Source organism: Glandiceps talaboti, chromosome 18 (genome assembly GCF_964340395.1).
Source record: "Glandiceps talaboti chromosome 18, keGlaTala1.1, whole genome shotgun sequence".
Lineage (NCBI taxonomy): Eukaryota > Metazoa > Hemichordata > Enteropneusta > Spengelidae > Glandiceps > Glandiceps talaboti.
Genome location: NC_135566.1, coordinates 18,310,001 through 18,330,000, shown reverse-complemented (window position 1 = coordinate 18,330,000; position 20,000 = coordinate 18,310,001). Strand labels below are relative to the sequence as shown.

Here is a 20,000-nt window from a genome sequence, read left to right as displayed (position 1 = left end):
GAAGGTATAACATTTACGAGTGTGGCAGTATACCTTTTAAAAACAAGAAAAACACATTAGCTTAATGGAAAAGAAAAGGAAACGAGACACAGGCATTGCGTGACATGTAATCCCGTACATATACATGTTGTACGGTGTATGTAATCCCACTTGTACATACATTCAATGTAATCCCCGGCCCGTTGATATAAATTCAAAGTTTGTGGAAAAATCTTAGTACTGTTCGTAGCTGGGTAGTAAAAACACCGTCCACTGTCTATGGTAGTACGTTAACGTTTTAATTTGATCGGATACGATACACGTAACGAAACAATGCCACTTAATTATCTAATGTTCAGTGTTAATTGCAGATCAGGTGACGTCGTTTCAAGTTGCCAATCCACACACTTTCAAAGTTGACGCACGTCATTTTGTTTCGAGTACTTACATAGCTTTCTCTTAATAATATTTTGTTTCACAGATATATTCACCGCATTGACCAGGTTACAGGGTGCCAGAATTTCACAAAGGGACCTCTCTTCAGTCACAAGGGAAGTGACAAGTTTGCCGGGGAAATTTGGAGTAGTTCCGTACTTTAAATCGGTGTGACAAAATCAACTAATGGAAAGTGAAGCAAACATCATATCCGTCCGTATAACTAAACGGCGATTTGACGGTCTCGGGTTTCTCATTCAACGCCGAAATACCAACCCCTCTGTTGTCATTTCTGAACTAATCCAGGGTGGAGTAGCAGAACAAACGGGTCTGATTAGAGTTGGTGACAATATAGTATCCGTCAACGGCGTTAATCTCCGCGATGTACCCTACACGACGGCGGTCGAAGTCCTCCGAAGTGTTCCTGTCGGGGCATCGTGTTTACTCGTTCTTCGTGGGCCGGAAGGATATCATACTCGCCTGGAAACACTGCACACTGCTACGGGAGTGGTTCGAATCGTTCGTATTTCAGAACCAATTGAGAAAGCTACGCATGCAAGTGGCCATGACGACCCATCGGATCAATACCCGGGAACAGCTTTCTATCAATTACCAACGGAAGTGTTGGCCAATCCTCAGATGAGTCGTATCATCCAAAATTACGATGTGTTTTCTACTCTACCGCCTCCATTATCAAGTTACTCAAACGCGGTAGATGATAACGAAAGTCTGGCACCGAGCGATTACTCTCCGTTAGAGACGAGAGAAGGTAGAGTGATATCGAACGGCAGCTCGCAGTTTCGATACAATTCTCCCCGCAGCCACAGTCATGATAGAACTGACGATTCGCCTTTACACCGGTTACCAAAACACGAACAAGTCGGTTCACCAGTGCGGCGTCGTACAACTTTGCAGGACACATATCTTGCCTGGAATGGAAGTAGCGATTCAGGAGCTGTGGAATTTGGAGAACCACGGCCGTATATAAATAGCAGTAACAACTTCTATAAAGGGATAGAAAAAGTTGGTAAAAATAACAACCTGTCGAATGGTGGTCCACATCTAGCGGATAATACATCCATTGGGGTCCAGTGTCCTGAGAGAGTTATCTACGCTAACTTGATGACTGATGTGAACTCTCAAGTCGATAGTGAGGGTCTAGACTACCACAACGATGCTATGACTCCGTCAGTTTATGCTGACCCTTTTCAAGTTGGTGTTCAGTCCACTTCTCCTAATGATATTACACCTGCACCGATTGCAGACGATGTGCGTGTACCAGTCAGTGCGGCAGACCAAATAAAAAGTCAACTAACAACAACACAATTGCAAGATGATTCACCAGCTTCTTCAGATCTAGGGTACGATTCTAACAGTGACGTCATCAAAACGGGGATCAATGGGAGAAGTAAAGTCAACCCACCAACAACGAAAGAAGATCGGCAAACTATAGAAAGTGACGAAGATGACGAGCCTGCATCTACGATCGAACATGCCGACACAGGGAGTAAAGTTGAAACGACTGAACATGGCGAATCTGTGGATTCGATGCGTAATCAAGCGGAACAGTACAAGCCAAGCAAAGACATTTCCCCTAAAGTGACAGACGATGGAATAGGTCCGACCAAAGATTCTAAACCAACAACTGGAGACAAGTCTGGAATTATGCACCAGCGAAAGTCCAAGTTTGTGCGGTTGAAGAACTTTATGACTGGAAATGAGAATTCAGACATCTTACATTCCAAAACGTCATTGGTGAGTTTTTCCCCGATATACAAGATCTCTTTTCTACTAACATAAATATTGATAGCCAGTATTACACAGTGGTGTTACATATTACATGCTGAAGTGTCTTCTAATTATTTCATAACCTATTGTTAGATTCCCATACATAGAACTGAGACTGCCGAGGGGAAACAATGTCATCTCTAAGTCATATTAAAGTGGTGTGGATGTCGAGTATGGGTGTTGAGTAGAGGACGAGGTCGTTATTTCAATGCAGGATAAACTAAACTAAATACTTTACTATATGTTACAGTCTCAACATTTCTGTCAAACGAGTACAAAAACATGATTGTGAGGTTTTGAAGGTCGCCCTCGTCAGACCATAGACAGTGAAGGGGGGGGGCAAAGTGACGACAGTGAGGTAATGCGGATTGACGTCATGACGTCATCGTGCGCTGTCACTATATATACTAGTATACAAACTAGTGCATGCTTACGTCATATGATGAGCACACTGATTCATGTACAAATTTATTCCGTACACACGAATGCTACTTTATTGATAGTGATGACTTAATACTTTAACATTACACTTAATTTCAAACAGTACAAACAATTGATTAAATCTCTCTCTTCATCTTCAAATGTTCCACAGTTTGATACTCACAGTTATTATGCTGTTTATGTTAATAGTTCAACCATTGCGATGATCAGCACTGCCAGGGTTCTATTATGTTCAAACCTGCTGACAGAGCTACGGGAGAACTTAGACCAAAAGAAGAGTTATTGACCCAGGCAAAGGATTTCATTAATCAATATTATACTCATATTAAAAGGTAAATGTATATTTAGTTTAAATAATGCAATGTTCTATTACTGTAACAGTACATGTAGATAAGTATACATGATTGTATTGTATTGTATTGTATTGTATTGTATTGTATTGTATTGTATTGTATTGTATTGTATTGTATTGTATTGTACTGTATTGTACTGTACTGTCTTGTGTTGTGTTGTGTTGTGTTGTGTTGTGTTGTGCTGTGTTGTGTTGTTGTGTTGTGCTGTGATCTAGTGTGATGTGGTGTGGTGTGGTATGGTGTGGTGTGGTGTGGTGTGATGTGTTGGGTTGTGCTGTGCCATGCTGTGTTGTGCTGTATTGTTGTTTGTTTTGTGTTGTGTTTGATACTCTTGTATCATTTGATGTGATATGATAATAGTACAGTACAGTGCAGTGCAGTACAGTGTAGTGTAGTGTAGTGTAGTGTAGTGTAGTGTAGTGTAGTGTAGTGTAGTGTAGTGCAATGTAGTGTAGTGTAGTGTAGTGCAATGTAGTGTAGTGTAGTGCAGTACAGTGCAGTGCAGTGCCCTGCACTGTGTTGTACTACTGTGTAGATGTTGGCATAAGTAGTAGCGGTCCACTGAAATCTTGGTGTATGTGTACAATGAAGTGATACGATACACTTTGTTTATTTTGTGTATTTTGACGTTTGTGATTACAGGCTTAATACAGAAGCACATGGGAAAAGAACACAAGAAGTCGTTGATGCTATTGAAAAGACTGGCACGTATCACCTGACAGAAACCGAACTGATCTTTGGTACAAAAACCGCCTGGAGGAATGCACCACGATGTATTGGTCGTATACAATGGTCCAAACTGCAGGTTAGCTATCTTTTCTTACTGAAGGTTACGATCGAATGTTTGCTTGCTTCTGATAACCCCTGATAAAATAACTTCCTTACAACACCCAGTATGTGAGTCTTTATTTTCACTATATTCTGTCCTTTTTTCTCCCAATTAAATATATCAGACAATTTTTTACATAAAATGGTTGCGACGTCGACATTCTCTGAATACCTGAAAAAAATTTCATAGGCTTTAAATGGTATTGTGTACACTGGCTTGATATCGGTACCAAAGTAGGAAGCAACTTTTTAAAAGAGGCATGATTCATTTACCGGTTATATTAGTTAACGAATGAAGGTCCAATCAAACACATTTGCACTTTTAGATAGCTTATCTTTTTGTTTTTAATTGATGTGTATTTGAATTTTAGAAGTAAAATGAAACGTATTAAAGTTATGTGACTTTAAAATGTCAAAATTCCGCTATGTTGAGCCTCACTGAGTGTCGCCATTTTGGGAACTTTTGCCACAAAGGATGCTGGGAAAACTCCCTGCTCGTGACGTCACGTCATCCTAAACATCCACTGGCATCTAGAAGTGTAAATGACTTTTTATTTGTGCGTGATTTCGATGGATATTGATAACTAGGCGCACCAAATAAAAAACACCTATATACTGCTAAAATGTATGAATGCACATTTAACCATTCTCTTCTCATTATCAGGTATTTGATGCTCGAAATATTATGACTGCTACCCAGATGTTTGAAGTCCTGTGTAATCACATTAAGTATGCCACCAATAAAGGAAACATCAGGTAATATAATTTAACTACACAGTCTGGCATAAAGGGAAAGGTTGTATAAGAACAATAATGGATTTTGACACCCTTTAAAAAATTGCCTAAAAACTTATTTCAATTGTGATTTCAAATAGTTGTTGTGGTAATTGTATTAGTCATAATTGAAACATTTAATCAATCATACTATTTTGCTGTAATTTAACATTTTTTTCACTCTAGGTTTTGTCTCTTGCTTGAAATTTACATTTAACTGCCTATAAACATCATTGCAATTCATATATCCTTGAAACGTGCGTGAAATATCGTGTGCGCCTGCCTGTCTAGCCTGAGCCTGCATGTCTGTCTGTCTGTCTGTCTGTCTGTCTGTCTGTCTGTCTGTCTGTCTGTCTGTCTGTGCGTGCGTGCGTGCTTGCGTGTGCGTGTTGGACGCACAAAAACTTTTTCTGATATATTCAAACGTTTCAGTTTAATTTCAATGTACTATCGATTCCAATCAATTCAATCTTCAATAATGTCACTACTAGTCTAACACGACTCTCTTCGAATACCACAGGGCTGCCATTACGATCTTTCCTCACCGTACTGATGGTTATCATGACTTCCGTGTATGGAACTCCCAATTAATACAGTACGCAGCCTACAGACAACCAGACGACTCCGTCATTGGTGATCCTGCTAATCTAGAATTTACAGAGGTAAAGTGGTCATAGATTTGTTCTGAGGGAAACTACGTTTTATGCCGTAGGCTCGGTTACCCATACTCCAATTCAAACTCTGACTTCCGCAGGAAGAAGTATAGCCATGTACCAGCAGTGGTTATGGGTAACTGTATGCTGCAGGGAAGGATGTTATCATTGATCGATCGATAATAAGGCATATCAAATCAATTAATCAATTTACTGACCATTCTAATGATCGACCAACCAACAAAGTAGTCCTAGGGTCCTTATAAACCAACCAGATAACCAACCAACCAACCAAGCAAAAAGCAACACATATATGACAACCTAGTAAATATCGTGTGTATGAATTATAGGCCTAACAAGAGATGAACGGTATAAAGCAATTTAGTATATTCCATTAAAAAAAAGCATAAATGGAAAATAAGAGGATAAACAGAACAATATGAGACACAACATACAGAGGGAACTCAAACATTTCATCAAAATTTAAAAAGAGAACTATAAGAGAAAGAGAGAAGAAAATTTCACCAGAAATAATATGAATCCGTTACGTGTATATGGACTAGCTAGCATAAAGCTGGTGACTGGTTATGCCATGTATGCCGGCCGGCAACATCAGTGACAGTGCTAGCACTTGTGTACCGCAAACGACTGTTGATTACGTGAGCGATTTGAACATTTTTATTATAGTATATTAATATAGTTTGATTGTCATGATTTTAGACAAGAACTCAGTAAATTTAAGAATGTGGGTACTAGTGATCTAGAAAGGGGTGAATTAATATTTGCAACTACTGAAGATGCTGTCAGCGTCATAAAGTAAATCCAACCAAAGTTGTAGGTCCAGATCTTATTTTACCCCGTAATTTGAAACAATGTTAGCAAATGTCTTATTTTAACTTAGGCCTAATAAAAAAGTGGTTTGGTTCAGGTTTCCCGACCCCCACCTAGTTTTTCACGCCGACCCTAAACTTTTTTTTTTTTACGTATCCGAGGAAAAAAATAAAACGCGAAAATCGTGTAGTCTCGAAAGAAATAGTGGATGCACAAACTGAAATCAACTTAAAAAGACAATATAAAACTGTTCTTCCAATCTGTAATGGCTGTACATCTGATAGGAAGAAATAAACAACACAGAGACCATTTGGAAACAACGGAAATCATAACTACCTGAGCTAGACACTCACACATGAAAAACAATAATTTAAAAAAATTAAATAAAAAATCTATTTACCCCACCTATTCTAAAATTGAATGTAATCGGAACCACACAATTGTTTTTACGCCTTATCTGATCTGATCTGATCTTATATGATTTTATTTGGTTTTCTGTGCCCCATGGTTTCGTAACAACTCGATGAATGATATTAACCACGATTGTGAACTGTAACTTTTAATCCGTGAAATTACCCCTAGAATTCATTTTTTCTTTCTTTCAGATTTGTGAAAAATTAGGCTGGAAAGGGCCGGGTGGTCAATTTGACATTCTACCCCTTGTGTTACAAGCGGATGGACAGGACCCGGAAATATTTGAAATTCCACGAGAATTGGTCCTGGAGGTGCAATTATCTCATCCAAAGTGAGTTTAGATTGAAACTTATCAATTTGGTTTTATGAATATCATTTTATAGATCTTTTGAGCTCAGTTGTTATATTTTCACACACTGCAAACATTGAAAGAGTGTGCCACTGTCTCTTTCAATATTAAGTTTGTTCAAGTGACATTAAACAGACTTAACAGTACGATTCGACATTTATAATAACATATATGCACCTATTTTCTATCACCAAGTTTAAATTATTATAATTATGTTTAATATATAAGAAAGGATATTTTGATCCATAGAAATTCTCATCGAAAAATCTTTATTAAGATTATTTTAGATTACCTGTTTCTTAATACATTTTTCATCTGTTTCTCTTGAGGTTTGACTGGTTCGCTGACCTTGGCTTACGTTGGTTTGCTCTGCCAGCAGTAGCCAATATGTTGTTTGACTGTGGAGGTTTGGAGTTTACCGCCTGTCCATTTAGTGGTTGGTATATGGGAACTGAGATCGGAGCCAGAGATTTGTGTGACAAAGCGAGGTATAACGTGATGGAGGTAGGAAATGCTATCTAACAGTTGGTATAAACATGTGACATAAATGTACTTCACTTTTAATGTATATATAGGACACCATAATTATGTTTGATGTGTATGTTTAGTGCCAACAGCGCCCTCTTGTTATCTTAAATAATTCTTGTAACAAGTCTTCATTTATCGCCCATTGTGATTCATTCAGACTGTCGCAAGTAAAATGGGCCTGGACATCACCAGTACATCAAGTCTATGGAAAGACAGAACACTGGTGGAAGTTAACATTGCGGTTCTTCATAGTTTTCAGGTAGGTAACATGTCATAAAATTAGTTCTTTCCTCGCTGCACCCAAATTTCTCTAACTGTCATATATAAATATATATTACTTTCTATACGAATTTTCACCACATTCCAATGTTATGCTATTAAACCTACTTACATTTTCATTTCACCAAAGTTCAATAATTAAAAGAAAATTCCTTTATCAGTTACACAAGGTCACGATAACAGACCATCACCAAGCGTCTGACTCCTTCATCAAACACATGCACAACGAACAGCGCCTACGTGGGGGTTGTCCTGCAGACTGGGTATGGATTGTACCCCCGATGTCCGGAAGTGTGACGTCAGTTTTCCACCAAGAAATGGTATACTATAGGTTGAAACCTTCGTATGAATACCAGGTAAGAAAACAAGGATATTGAACCGTGGACCCAGGGTACAACTGTAATTATGGGATGGCAGTACGGCAAAGGTAGCCCATTCTACTGCCCTCAGGTTTGAAAAAAAAGGATAAACTTTCATGTGAAAACTTAAGACAGAGATATGGGGTGGTTAAAGACCAAATCTCGAGTTCCCCACCCTCTCCCACGGGTTATAAATTTTACATAGGTTCTGACGCCATAGCACAACAAATGTAACAACGAAATCATGACTATGCCGGCCAGATTAGGCGAGACGTTACGTGTACAATAATATCGTTTTGTTTTGGTGTGAGAAAGGGTTTCCTATTTTTACAAATACATTATACATATTAAAGCATTTGGGTTTTTATTTGTTGTTTTTTAATTTATGCAACAACTCTCATCTACTACGTTTTTCTACAATGAAAATACAACATGACTAATTAGCACATGCCAAATCCTTGTTTGTAACTCCATAAATTGCATACTATTAAGATCATGTAAAATGTTTGGTATTGTACGGACTTCAAACACTTTTTACATTGTTTGATAGCTTTTTGCAATTTATAGAGTTACAAACATAGACTTGGTCTGAGCTGTTTCACATTGTTTGTTCAAGTGCGGAAACATGATAAAGTTGTTTTATAAATTTAAAAACCCGTACTTGACTCCCATTTCTGGTACATATCGCTATTTTAAGAACATTGGACAATTGTCTGTGAAAACGTCACTCGTGACCTTGTTTGACATTGTAGTGGCAATAATATTTCTGATCACTGTTATTCAATACCTGTACACGTAGTTGTGACGGGAAAAAAACTACTGCTTAATTACTACAACTATTTTCATTCCAAAAGGAAAATCCCTGGAAGAACTACAAATGGGATAAAAGCGGGGATGAGAAGAGTAAGAGAAGGAAAGCTACTTTTAAGGAAGTTGCAGCGTAAGTTGGCTGACATGATATCTCTTTCTACTCGATCAGTATACTAGTCTTGGTTACCCAGACTCTCACCACTGGGGGCTCTACTACAAGACCACCCACTTGAGAGTACGTTGTCACAATCGCCCGCACCGGATCTCATTCCCAAAGCAGTGCATGCTGGGGAATACTTCACGTCTAACATTGCAGACTGAAAGATTTAGGTACCTTTTAGACAGGTTATCCTTTCTCAACTGAAGGTACTGATACATCTTAATTACAATGAACATTCCTCGTAAGCTCAGTTTTCAATACTTCGAAGAAATGTTCTGTGTCACTTCCGGTTCGAGTGACTTTTTGAATTACGTTTCCCCAGACTGTCGCCTCGGTGCTCTCGTTGCAGCGCTCCAAGCGGTGAGAGGCTGGGTAACCGAGACCATCATTAAACGTAAGGAACTATCCAGTATAATATTATCACCAACCTTTTCATATTGTTTGTGTCACAGGGCTGTCCGCTTTTCGGCAGCAATGATGGGAAAGGCGATGGGTAAACGAATTAAGGCGACGATATTATATGGCAGTGAAACTGGAAAGTCGGAGAGCTATGCTAAGATATTGTACCAGATATTCAACCACGCTTTCAATGTCAAGGTAGGTTAAATCTCAGATCCTTGGTGGTTGGAAATTAAAATGTCACTGTACCAACAGCAGACAAACATGTAATGTGACCCCGTTTTCATTTAAAGGCCGGGGTTTCAATCCAAGGTTCTCGCATTAATGTTAATGTGTAATCAATGGAGCCACAAGAACCATTTTTTTTGTTCTTGACCAAATTTTTCTCTATCTTTACCAGACAACTCTTTTTCACACCTAAATCTTAATTCTAAATCGAAGTGGACCTGTAAACGTCGGAATAAAGCAAACATGAAATGGGCGTATATGTATCAAAATACCGAGACTGAGAAAGTAATCATTTTTTGAGATACATGTCTATTTCTATGGCAACAACTATTTCTTTTTGTCTTGACAGGTGAAAAGCATGGATGAGTATGACGTCACACATCTCGAACACGAGGCTTTAGTAATGGTTGTCACAAGTACATTTGGGAATGGTGACCCACCTGAAAACGGAGAGGTTAGACCCTTATAAATTATTTTATGACTGCCATAACCAGGTTGCGTTATTGGGAATCTTGATTTATACCTTTTCTCTTGTCAGACAAAGTTGTTCACAGCGGCCAAGAGGAATACACGTTTTTAAAAAAATGATTTCCCGGATTTCAAATATTATTTAGTGTTTTTACATATCAAATAGTAGGGTTTTAAATATTACCATCACAAGTGTCATTTCCTCTGACCATCTATTCCCTGCCCTATCCGACGCGGGAAATCATGAAAAAACATTTCTGTTTGTCCCTCATGACCCCTGTGGTTTGTTCAGTTCAGTGGCCGACAGATACGCATGTAAACCCCCAGGTTCTGACCACCACCTGGCTAGCCCAGGCTGGTTAGGTTGGCACAGTAAGGGATTATATTCCTAGGTGCGCATGAGTGAAACGTACGAATGCTACACCTTAACTTTATAGTCCAGAAATCAATGTGCAACTAATATTAGAATGAATGTACATGTACAAGAACTGAGATACCGTGCTGATTATAATTTCCACTGATACATACATGGCTCTTCTGTTACCAGCTTATCAAAATTTAAAATTTAAAATTAAATTTAGAATAACAGTTTCTAGAGATAGTTCCTAAACATTTTGGCTGACCCCAAAATCTAGACTGTAAGTAAAGATATGTCGTGTCGTTCCGCCCTCACCTGCCTGAGATGGATTGACCAATATGTTAGAGGCGAGGGCACCCGTCACGGAGTACCTTACAGACCGTACACAAAAGTATGGTAAAGCCAAATTTAAAGAAAATCGGGCCGTCTGAAATTTAGAAAGTAGCCAACATGACGTCAGTTCAATCTAGATCACGTACATAATTCATCAAACATCAACTTGAAGTACCTGTGCGAAATTGATGTCACAACATCCTCTAAATATGGTAAGGCCTAAAAATATAATTGTTTGGTTCCGGTTACCCAACCCCACCTGGCTTTTCACTGCTGATCCTAAACTTTCTTTTTATGTATTCGAGAAAAAAAATAATAAAATCGCAAAAATTGTGAAGTCTCACGAGGAACAGTGGATGCGGAAACTGACATCAACTTAAAAAGACAAAGTAAAACTGTTCTTCTGATCTGTAATGGCTGTACATCTGATAGGAAGAAATAAACAACACAGACTGAGACCATTTGGAAAACAATGGAAAACCTGAACTAGACACTCACAAAGAAAACAATATAATAAAATAAAGTAAAAAATCTACTTACTCCATCTATTCTAAAAGTGAGCGTAATTGGAACCACACAATTTTTTACAGACCTAATTATACCCTAAAGTACATTCATAATGTTGGTATACTCCACATGTGATTGGTTCACCCCTCGGCTTTTTTCGTACTACCGAAGGTGAGACGACTGAACGCGTGGGACCGTGACTGATTGACTTATATTTAATATAAGGGTTAGTACTATATCACGGTCACACGTATTACTTCTTGTTGATAAAATGTCTTTTACTAATCTATTATTTTACCACAGTCTCAAAGAAGTTTTTTGTTTTAAAAATGTGATGAATTTCAGACAAGTTAGTGACGTTCTAAAATCATGGTTATTTTTCAGAGTTTTGCAAAGTATCTCATGGACCTTCATCAACTATCAAACCCAGCTGTGAAGGGAAAGTAAGTTGAATAGAATAATAAGCACACTATCAACAAAGAAATACGTCGTCGGTATTTCACAGTTCCTTCTGATTATTAGAATACTTTCCATTCATTTATTTGAATATCTTGACAATAAATTGTCAGCTTCCCTAGTTCAAGGGCAACCACGGTGATTGAATTTCTCTGCATGGTGAACGTTTGCTAGACAATTTCAAAATTTAGCACTTTGGATATATAAGCGGTGTGAGATATATATTCAGCGTCTGCGTCATGCGTAATTATGCTGTTTTCTTGCATGTTTTGAATTGCAATTGAATGTAGACAATTTTCGAATTCTGGAATGCGATTTGTTGGCTCTTTGGGGAATGAGGTGCACTGTTGATGATATGACGCATGTAATCTTGCATGTAATCTTTACTTTCAATGCCTGCTTTTGCATGCGTTATTTATGTCAGCAGAGATAGGAAGAAGCTGGCGAGAATCGACACGTATTTGCGTCTCCTTAAAGGTGCTGGCACGACTGGGGCATTGTCAAGTACAGAAACTGCTCATGACTCAGACTTACTGAGAAATATCGGTGAACTGAGTAACGTAAGGTAATACACAATGTAAACATTGTTTATATAGCACGGTGAAGAGAGTATTATACGATTGATTCGATGACACAGTACGTATGCAATGCAGTACAATTGCAATACACTGCACTACACTACACTACACTACACTACACTACACTACACTACGCTACGCTACACTACACTACTCTACTGTGGCACTACACTACAACACACTACACCACACCGCACCGCACCACACTTCACTACACTACACTACACTACACTACGATGCTATACCACACCACCACACCATACCACCGCCACACCACTCCAAGCATACCCTACCACACAACACAACACATCACACCACACCACACCACACACACTACATGTACGTTGACTCAATAACTCTGGCTGTTTGTGTGCAAGTGCTCCCTGACCATCCATTATTTCACCATCCCTACTTCCCTTTGCCTTCCCTCAGCATGTCAGCTATTTGAATGTACAAGGCAAGCTGTAAGCTTATTTACACTGTTTAACACATTTACGATAGTGTACCAGCATCTATTTAGTAAACATTTACGCCAATTTAGATTTGACACCGACATTGTGAATGACATGTCATTGCTACTAATCTTGCCGTTCTGTGTTTCATCTCAGGTGCCATGTTGAAAGTACGTTTTCACTACAAAAACCGTAAAATACTAAAATATGAATATTATTGCCATACCGTTATTTACCATCTCAACGTCGTCATCTATGCATGTACTTGCATTAGCAATTAATAATGTCCTCCCGTTACAGGTTTTCGGTGTTCGCTCTGGGATCAAGGGCCTATCCAAACTTCTGTGCCTTTGGACATGCCATTGATTCTCTGTTCAGCGAACTTGGCGGAGAGAGAATTCTGGAGATTGGCGAAGGTGATGAACTTTGCGGCCAGGACGAGTCCTTCAGAGCCTGGGCACAGAATGTGTTTCAAGCAGCCTGTGACACTTTCTGCGTCGGCGAGGGCGTGAATTTCAAGAAAGCCAGTGGTGTTTTGACTAGTGGTGATCAGACGTGGCAACAAGAACGATTCCGCGTGGTCAAGGTTAATGATGACGTACATGGGCAAGATTTGTGTCAGTCCCTGTCGAAACTGCATGGTAGATCGGTTTCCCCGTGCAAGCTTATCGATCGTACTAACCTACAAGCACTGGAGTCAAGGTAATGAAGGGAAAACAACAACAAAACCACCAAATCACCACAGCCATCACCATCACCACCACCGCCGCATGTGCAACAACAACAACAACAACAACAACAACAACAACAACACAACAACATCAACAACAACGACGACGACGACGACGATGATGATGATGATGATGATGATGATGATGATGATGATGATGATGACGACGATGACGACAACGACACTGAACAACAACTATGAACTATTTTTAGTTAACTGATGAGAGCGATCAATCCGTTTATTTTCGATAATATAAAATTGCCCATAGAAACAATTCTTTGGCAAGAGACATTCCCGCCAATTTGACGATACAGATTTAGTGTAACAACCAACAATGCAATGCACAAGGAATGGTTCAAGAATCTAATTTCATTTTCACTTCAAAAAGTAAATTCAATATTTGAATTTCATAGGCTAGATTTATTTAAAGGTATATTCTATAAAGTGAACGGAATTCTGAAAATGTCCACTGAATGCCTGCAGCTGATAAGGAGAAAGAACATGGCATGGGAAGAACGCCATTGAAAATAAATAAATTACTGGAACATCTGATTCATCTAGATTTATTTATTTATTTATTTATTTATTTATTTATTTATTCATTTATTTATTTATTCATTTATTTATTTATTTAATGGAAGACCAACCGAAGCAAGTCCAATTTACGGGCTCCTAAAAATTAAAAAAAAAACTAAAAAAAAAAACTAAAAAAAATACAAAACACATAAACATGTCAAACAAACAAAAAATAACAAAAAATTTCATAAAAACACATTACAAGGCAAATATATAAAATCAGTCTTGGCAGGTGGACTTGAGATGATAATCTTGCAAAAATTGCATCTTTAAAATTTCTCAGAGATAAATTAGAGTCAATATTCGAAAATACTACAACAAAGACCATTATAAGTTGTCATTACAGAAAGTGGTAGTCGTTGTACTGTTGATTAACATCTCTTTGTTTTCACTGTCATCAGTCGATCAACTATTTTGGTACGGGTCGACACCCAGTCATCAAATGAATTGCACTACCAACCCGGTGACCACGTGGCCTTTTTCCCTGCTAATAGCGAAGGATTAGTTGACAGTGTCATTAATCAACTTCAATGTGAAACAATTTCACCCGATGATGTATTATGTGTACAATATTTGGAAGAATCTACTACGCCATTTGGTATGTACATTAATATAATTATCAATTCATTAATTAAGCTATAGGCAAGTATGTCATTTGATAAATGAATAAATCGATCGATCGATCGATTGATCGACAACCAGCATATCAATCAAGCAATCGATCGATCGATCAACAACCAACCAACCAACCAACCAACCAACCAATCAATTGCAACCAACATAAGTTGATATAAGCCCACTGCTACTAATCATATTAAATATGTTATACATAAATTAATTTCGTATAACTGACTAATATTACAGTTTCTCGTTAACGTCTCCCTTGAACGGTAATTGAAAACAAAAATAAGCATTGCACTTTCTCTTCCCTAGGTAAGAACAAAGTGTGGACATCTACAGAGAGACTGTCGCCATGCACTATTCGCACAGCACTGCGATATTACCTGGATATCACAACACCACCATCACCGCAGTTCCTCCAAAAATTGGTCAAAATGTGTGAAGATGACAGAGAAAGGAACACGGTAGAACTCCTAGCAAAGGTTAATAACTTTTTTCCCCCGTATACATTTTATAACAATACTTCAAGTATAAAACCCAGGAATATTAATTCAGCAAAAATGATACAGTATTTCACACAATGTTTTTACTCAAAAGACTAAGAGATTTCCATCCTTAATAACAAAGCACAATATACACGGAATCTTCTCCTTCTTTTTCCATGACTGTCCACCTTCAACATGTTGAAGATTTTGCCAGTGAGCGAGCAACAAAAATGAGAATGACGAACTAAAGCAGTTATGATTCAAAGTAAATGAATAAATAATATAAAAACTAAAATGGTAAATAAATATTAGATAGTTATTGTGTTTAGTTGTCCAAGTGTGATATCACTTGAGACTTGAAAGCATAAAGTGATTCAACAGTTTCAATGTCTGGTGGTAAATTGTTCCATTCTGTGATGGTTCTAGGGATTGTGAATACAATTACACAAGATTTCTTATAGGAGAGTTAAAACAATATACTAACCAACGATCTCCAATGTTGACTGCTATCCCTTTTTGTTCTGTATAGTGAGATAATCTCGTCGTAAGCAAATACAAAACACATGTCAAATATGCTGTACCTGACTGAAAGGCATTGCATGTACGGCCTTGTGAGGAATTTTATTTAAACTATATAGCTACCATAGTATTAAGGATGCTGTTCTACACTTCAAAGACTAACATTTTTGTTGCCTACAGACCGGTCCATTCATGTACCATATAATGAGGTGAATAAGCACCATATGCATGATTTGCACTTTGCGGGTAAGATTTGTGAAACCTGGCACGCATGTACCGTAAATACTGGTATAGTCATAGTGCAAATTGAACAGCGCCCCAAAGGGTAGATCTGTGAAACCTGGCTCGCATATACTACATGGCCGGTATATGTGCTAATTGAATAGCGCCCCCAAAGGGCACACCCAATGCATACTTCTACATCCTACTAGTACTATATATATATAGGATCACACACCTGGTAAAACACATATGTGTTGCATAATAAATCCTAACACTTCAAAACTTGACTTTCACAGGGAGCAGACGAATACGAAGACTGGAAGTTTGATCATGTACCCACTTTACCAGAGGTTTTGGACAGCTTTCCGTCTATCAAATTATCGCCATCCTTCCTACTCTCTCAATTGCCACTAATGAAACCTCGATATTACTCCATCAGTTCTTCTCCAGAAATGCATCCTGGTGAAATACATGCTACAGTAGCTGTTGTACAGTACCAGACGCTAAGTAATTGACACTTTTTTAATTCCAGTAACTCCTTGCAGAGAGAGAGAGAGAGAGAGAGAGAGAGAGAGAGAGAGAGAGAGAGAGAGAGAGAGAGAGAGAGAGAGAGAGAGAGAGAGAGAGAGAGAGAGAGAGAGAGAGAGAGAGAGAGAGGGGGGGGGGGCAGGCAGGCAGTTAAAGAAGGAGGGGCAAAAGACGTTCGACTTTGCAGTGCAAAATATCAATGATATGTTCATCGATGTGAACTGTTATCGTTGCCATCAAAAGGATGATGATGAAGATGATGATGATGATGATGATGATGATGATGATGATGACAAACGTAACTTCATGTTTTCAATAATTAAGATAAATTGTTGGAATTATTAAAACGCAGATATGATTTATAAAGAGAATATTCAATTCATTCTGCTATATTAATGCGAAATGTGTGTACAATTGCAAAACTGAGTTTGATTTGTTTATTGTCTTTTATAGGTGGAAAGCTTCATAATGGTGTATGTTCATCCTGGTTAAATCATATTAATGGTGCTGATGTTATACCATGTTTTGTCAGGCCGTATGTATTCTTTTCATCATAAACATTCTATATAGATTTTAAGAGTCTGTCGATCTACCTCCGTCTGTCTCTCCGCCTGCCTGTCTGTCCATCTGCCATCCGCCCTTCTGTTTGTTTGTTTGTTTGTCTGTTTATTTGTTTGTTTGTTTGTCTGTCTATCTGTCTGTCTGTCTATCTGCCCATCTGCCACCCGCTCTTCTGTCTGTCTGTTCTGTATGTCTGTCTGTCTGTCTCTGCCTGCATGCATGCCTGTCTGTCTGTCCGTCCGTCTCTGTCTATCTGCCCATCTGCAACCCACCTTCTGTCTGTCTGTCTGTCCGTCTGTCTGTCTGTCTTCCAATCTGCCGCCCACCCTTCTGTTGGTCTGCATTCAAAATCAGATACTACGTACAGATATGAGGTCAACCGCACCAATACAAGGTGACCATGAGTTGCTCTTTTAGGAAACAATATATTAACTAGACTGAAAACTAAGACTGACACAAACTAGAACTTCTGTTCTTGCATATGTAGTAGTTGATAGTGGTGGGTGATATGCCGATACATGAATCATGCTGTAATCAAGATAGCCCAAAGTACTGGATAAGGTTGATGAAAAATACTTGCTATCAGAAATACCACGCTACAGTGCATGTACTCACATCAATGTCTAGTTTATATCAACATTAATAAGCAATCGTAGTGTTAGTTTGCATCTTCCCGATAGATCATCTGCCATTATTGTACATTCAAAACTTGACCCACAGAGCATCGCTAATTTCAGTGAAATGCTATATGAGTGAATAATAATATCAACATAATCATTTCAGAGCACCGTCGTTTCATATGCCAAAGGAAAGCATTACACCTATCATACTCGTTGGCCCGGGAAGTGGTATTGCTCCCTTTAGAAGCTTCTGGCAGCAACGGTATATTGATATTCAACAAGCCGAAATCGCAAATGTCGCGAACAAGTTTGGTGACATCACATTGGTATTTGGTTGTCGACAGTCAAATGTTGATAATATTTACAAAGATGAATTGCAGCACAACCGAAAATTAGGCGTTCTTTCTAGTGTTATGATGGCTTTTTCAAGAGAACCCGGTAAACCAAAGGTATGTCATGACCTTTCATTATCATCTTCAACTCTCATTTGTGTGTGTTGTTTTTTAGTTATTTTTCTTTGAAGCAATTGTAACCATGTCCACATAAAACGTTAATACCAAGTGAACAAATATCAACAATATATGACTGTCTGTTTTGGCGCACAAACCAATTTAACGGAAAGACAATTTACTAGTATCAAACATTGGTTCTACTTTTAGGTGAAAGAAAATTCCACTAAGTCTTCCACTTGATTAGACTCAAGTAACTTTGTACTTTAATAATGTTGGTTTTAATTATCACTTTCCCCGCACAGTGTCCAAAGTGTTTTGAAATTATTACCCCTGGCACTGATCTATAGCGGCACAGCGGCCTTTTATACTTATTAGGAGCACACAATCCATTGCAGCTGCCTCTGTCAGCGTATATGATTGCAGCAGTCACATTGCAACCTTTATCCTACCACGTCCCAAATAATATAACTAGACTGACTGAGGTACAATCATGGTTCAAATCTTGCCCAAGGAACTTTAGCCATTCAGAAACACGCGACAGTGTCCGACGGAGCTCAGGCCTGCTACTTGCAGATTCCAATCTATTCTAACCAATTCCACCATTATTCCTTTTAAAGCAATACGTTCAAGACATATTGATACAATACAAACAGGACGTATCTGAAACACTCGTCGACAAAGGGGGACATTTCTACGTCTGTGGCGATGTTTCCATGGCAACTAGTGTGTGTGAAGTCATTAAATCCATCCTCCAGACAACCAGAGCGATGAATGCTTTGGAAGCTAAGCAGTATGTCAACAAAATGAAGGTATGCAACAATCACATCTCTTTCACACTGTACCCGTTTATAAATTAGTTGTTGTAGTATGTGCTGCACACAATTTTATGTAAATAGTGAAAACTTTCATCACCCCTAGTCATAAAACTCCTGCCTTTTCAGTCATTATAATCAGTTTCTATGTCTGTATAACTTGACTTTCAGGACGAGAATCGATACCATGAAGACATCTTCGGAGTGACTCTCCGAACGGCAGAGGTGACCCGAGAAAAACGGCAGTTGGAGCGTAAACGGACCATGGGAAAGATTTCATTGGATAACAAAGAAATCAAACCTCTGCGAATGGTTTGTAATAATATATTCATATAAATGTATCTATGGACTAAGGAAGGGTGATATAAATGTCCAGCTGTACCAACACACTCGGTTGTCAGCCAAAACTTGAGTGTAGTTCGGTATAGCCAACACTTTACAAATTTACTTGTATAATATTGAACAAATATTCACATTATACATTTTTGGTTTGGAATGTTATATGAAGCTGTAACTTCAAGTCAATTATAAGAGAAAATGAAGTATAAGTATGTGTTTATATTCGAAAACAAAATGGAAAACATAAGTGTAAGTTACCTCGACCAATTTATTGTTATACATACATACATACATACATACATACATACATACATACATACATACATACATACATACATACATACATACATACATACTTGTACTCCGGCTGGGCGTTAAATTTCGACTGACATTTACAAATGAGGGCTATTGACCAATCAGGGAAAAGCGTGAAGACAGGTGTATGAGCAGAGTAGCAAATTTATCAAATGTTAGTGGCGGGAGTGTATTTTCTGTGTATGAGATCCAATTAATGGCATCCAGGGAAGAGTGATTAGACTCAGACAATCATAACAAAAACATGACCCCAGACTGTGACTGAACAGATAAGACTTCCGTTCACACGTTGAACACTATTTTCGTAATAATAAACATTACCTCAGAGTGTATTTAGAAGGTGAATAAAATACACATACTACAAGGTAGACGGTATAATGGCAGGGGGAAAGCGACGGTTTGCTGTTATGACAGCTGAGGACATAGATCAGAAACTGAAGGCAAGTGTACTGAAAAACAC

General features: G+C 38.4%; 1 protein-coding gene across 1 annotated transcript in view; it reads left to right on the top strand.

Annotated features, from left to right (window-relative positions):
- The first annotated feature begins 600 nt into the window (after positions 1–600).
- The window catches only part of LOC144449776 (nitric oxide synthase, salivary gland-like), a 21,858-nt gene continuing 2,458 nt past the window's right edge, over positions 601–20,000 (top strand). The window contains exons 1-22 of the mRNA XM_078140351.1: positions 601–2,169; positions 2,833–2,975; positions 3,639–3,801; positions 4,489–4,580; positions 5,119–5,260; positions 6,688–6,827; positions 7,175–7,349; positions 7,531–7,632; positions 7,814–8,008; positions 8,866–8,951; positions 9,434–9,578; positions 9,958–10,062; positions 11,659–11,717; positions 12,158–12,290; positions 13,035–13,462; positions 14,468–14,664; positions 15,000–15,169; positions 16,210–16,420; positions 16,895–16,976; positions 17,786–18,071; positions 18,692–18,883; positions 19,058–19,198. Of these exons, the coding sequence (XP_077996477.1) occupies positions 601–2,169; positions 2,833–2,975; positions 3,639–3,801; positions 4,489–4,580; positions 5,119–5,260; positions 6,688–6,827; positions 7,175–7,349; positions 7,531–7,632; positions 7,814–8,008; positions 8,866–8,951; positions 9,434–9,578; positions 9,958–10,062; positions 11,659–11,717; positions 12,158–12,290; positions 13,035–13,462; positions 14,468–14,664; positions 15,000–15,169; positions 16,210–16,420; positions 16,895–16,976; positions 17,786–18,071; positions 18,692–18,883; positions 19,058–19,198 (4,956 nt within the window). The remainder of the gene's footprint in view (positions 2,170–2,832; positions 2,976–3,638; positions 3,802–4,488; positions 4,581–5,118; positions 5,261–6,687; positions 6,828–7,174; positions 7,350–7,530; positions 7,633–7,813; positions 8,009–8,865; positions 8,952–9,433; positions 9,579–9,957; positions 10,063–11,658; positions 11,718–12,157; positions 12,291–13,034; positions 13,463–14,467; positions 14,665–14,999; positions 15,170–16,209; positions 16,421–16,894; positions 16,977–17,785; positions 18,072–18,691; positions 18,884–19,057; positions 19,199–20,000) is intronic.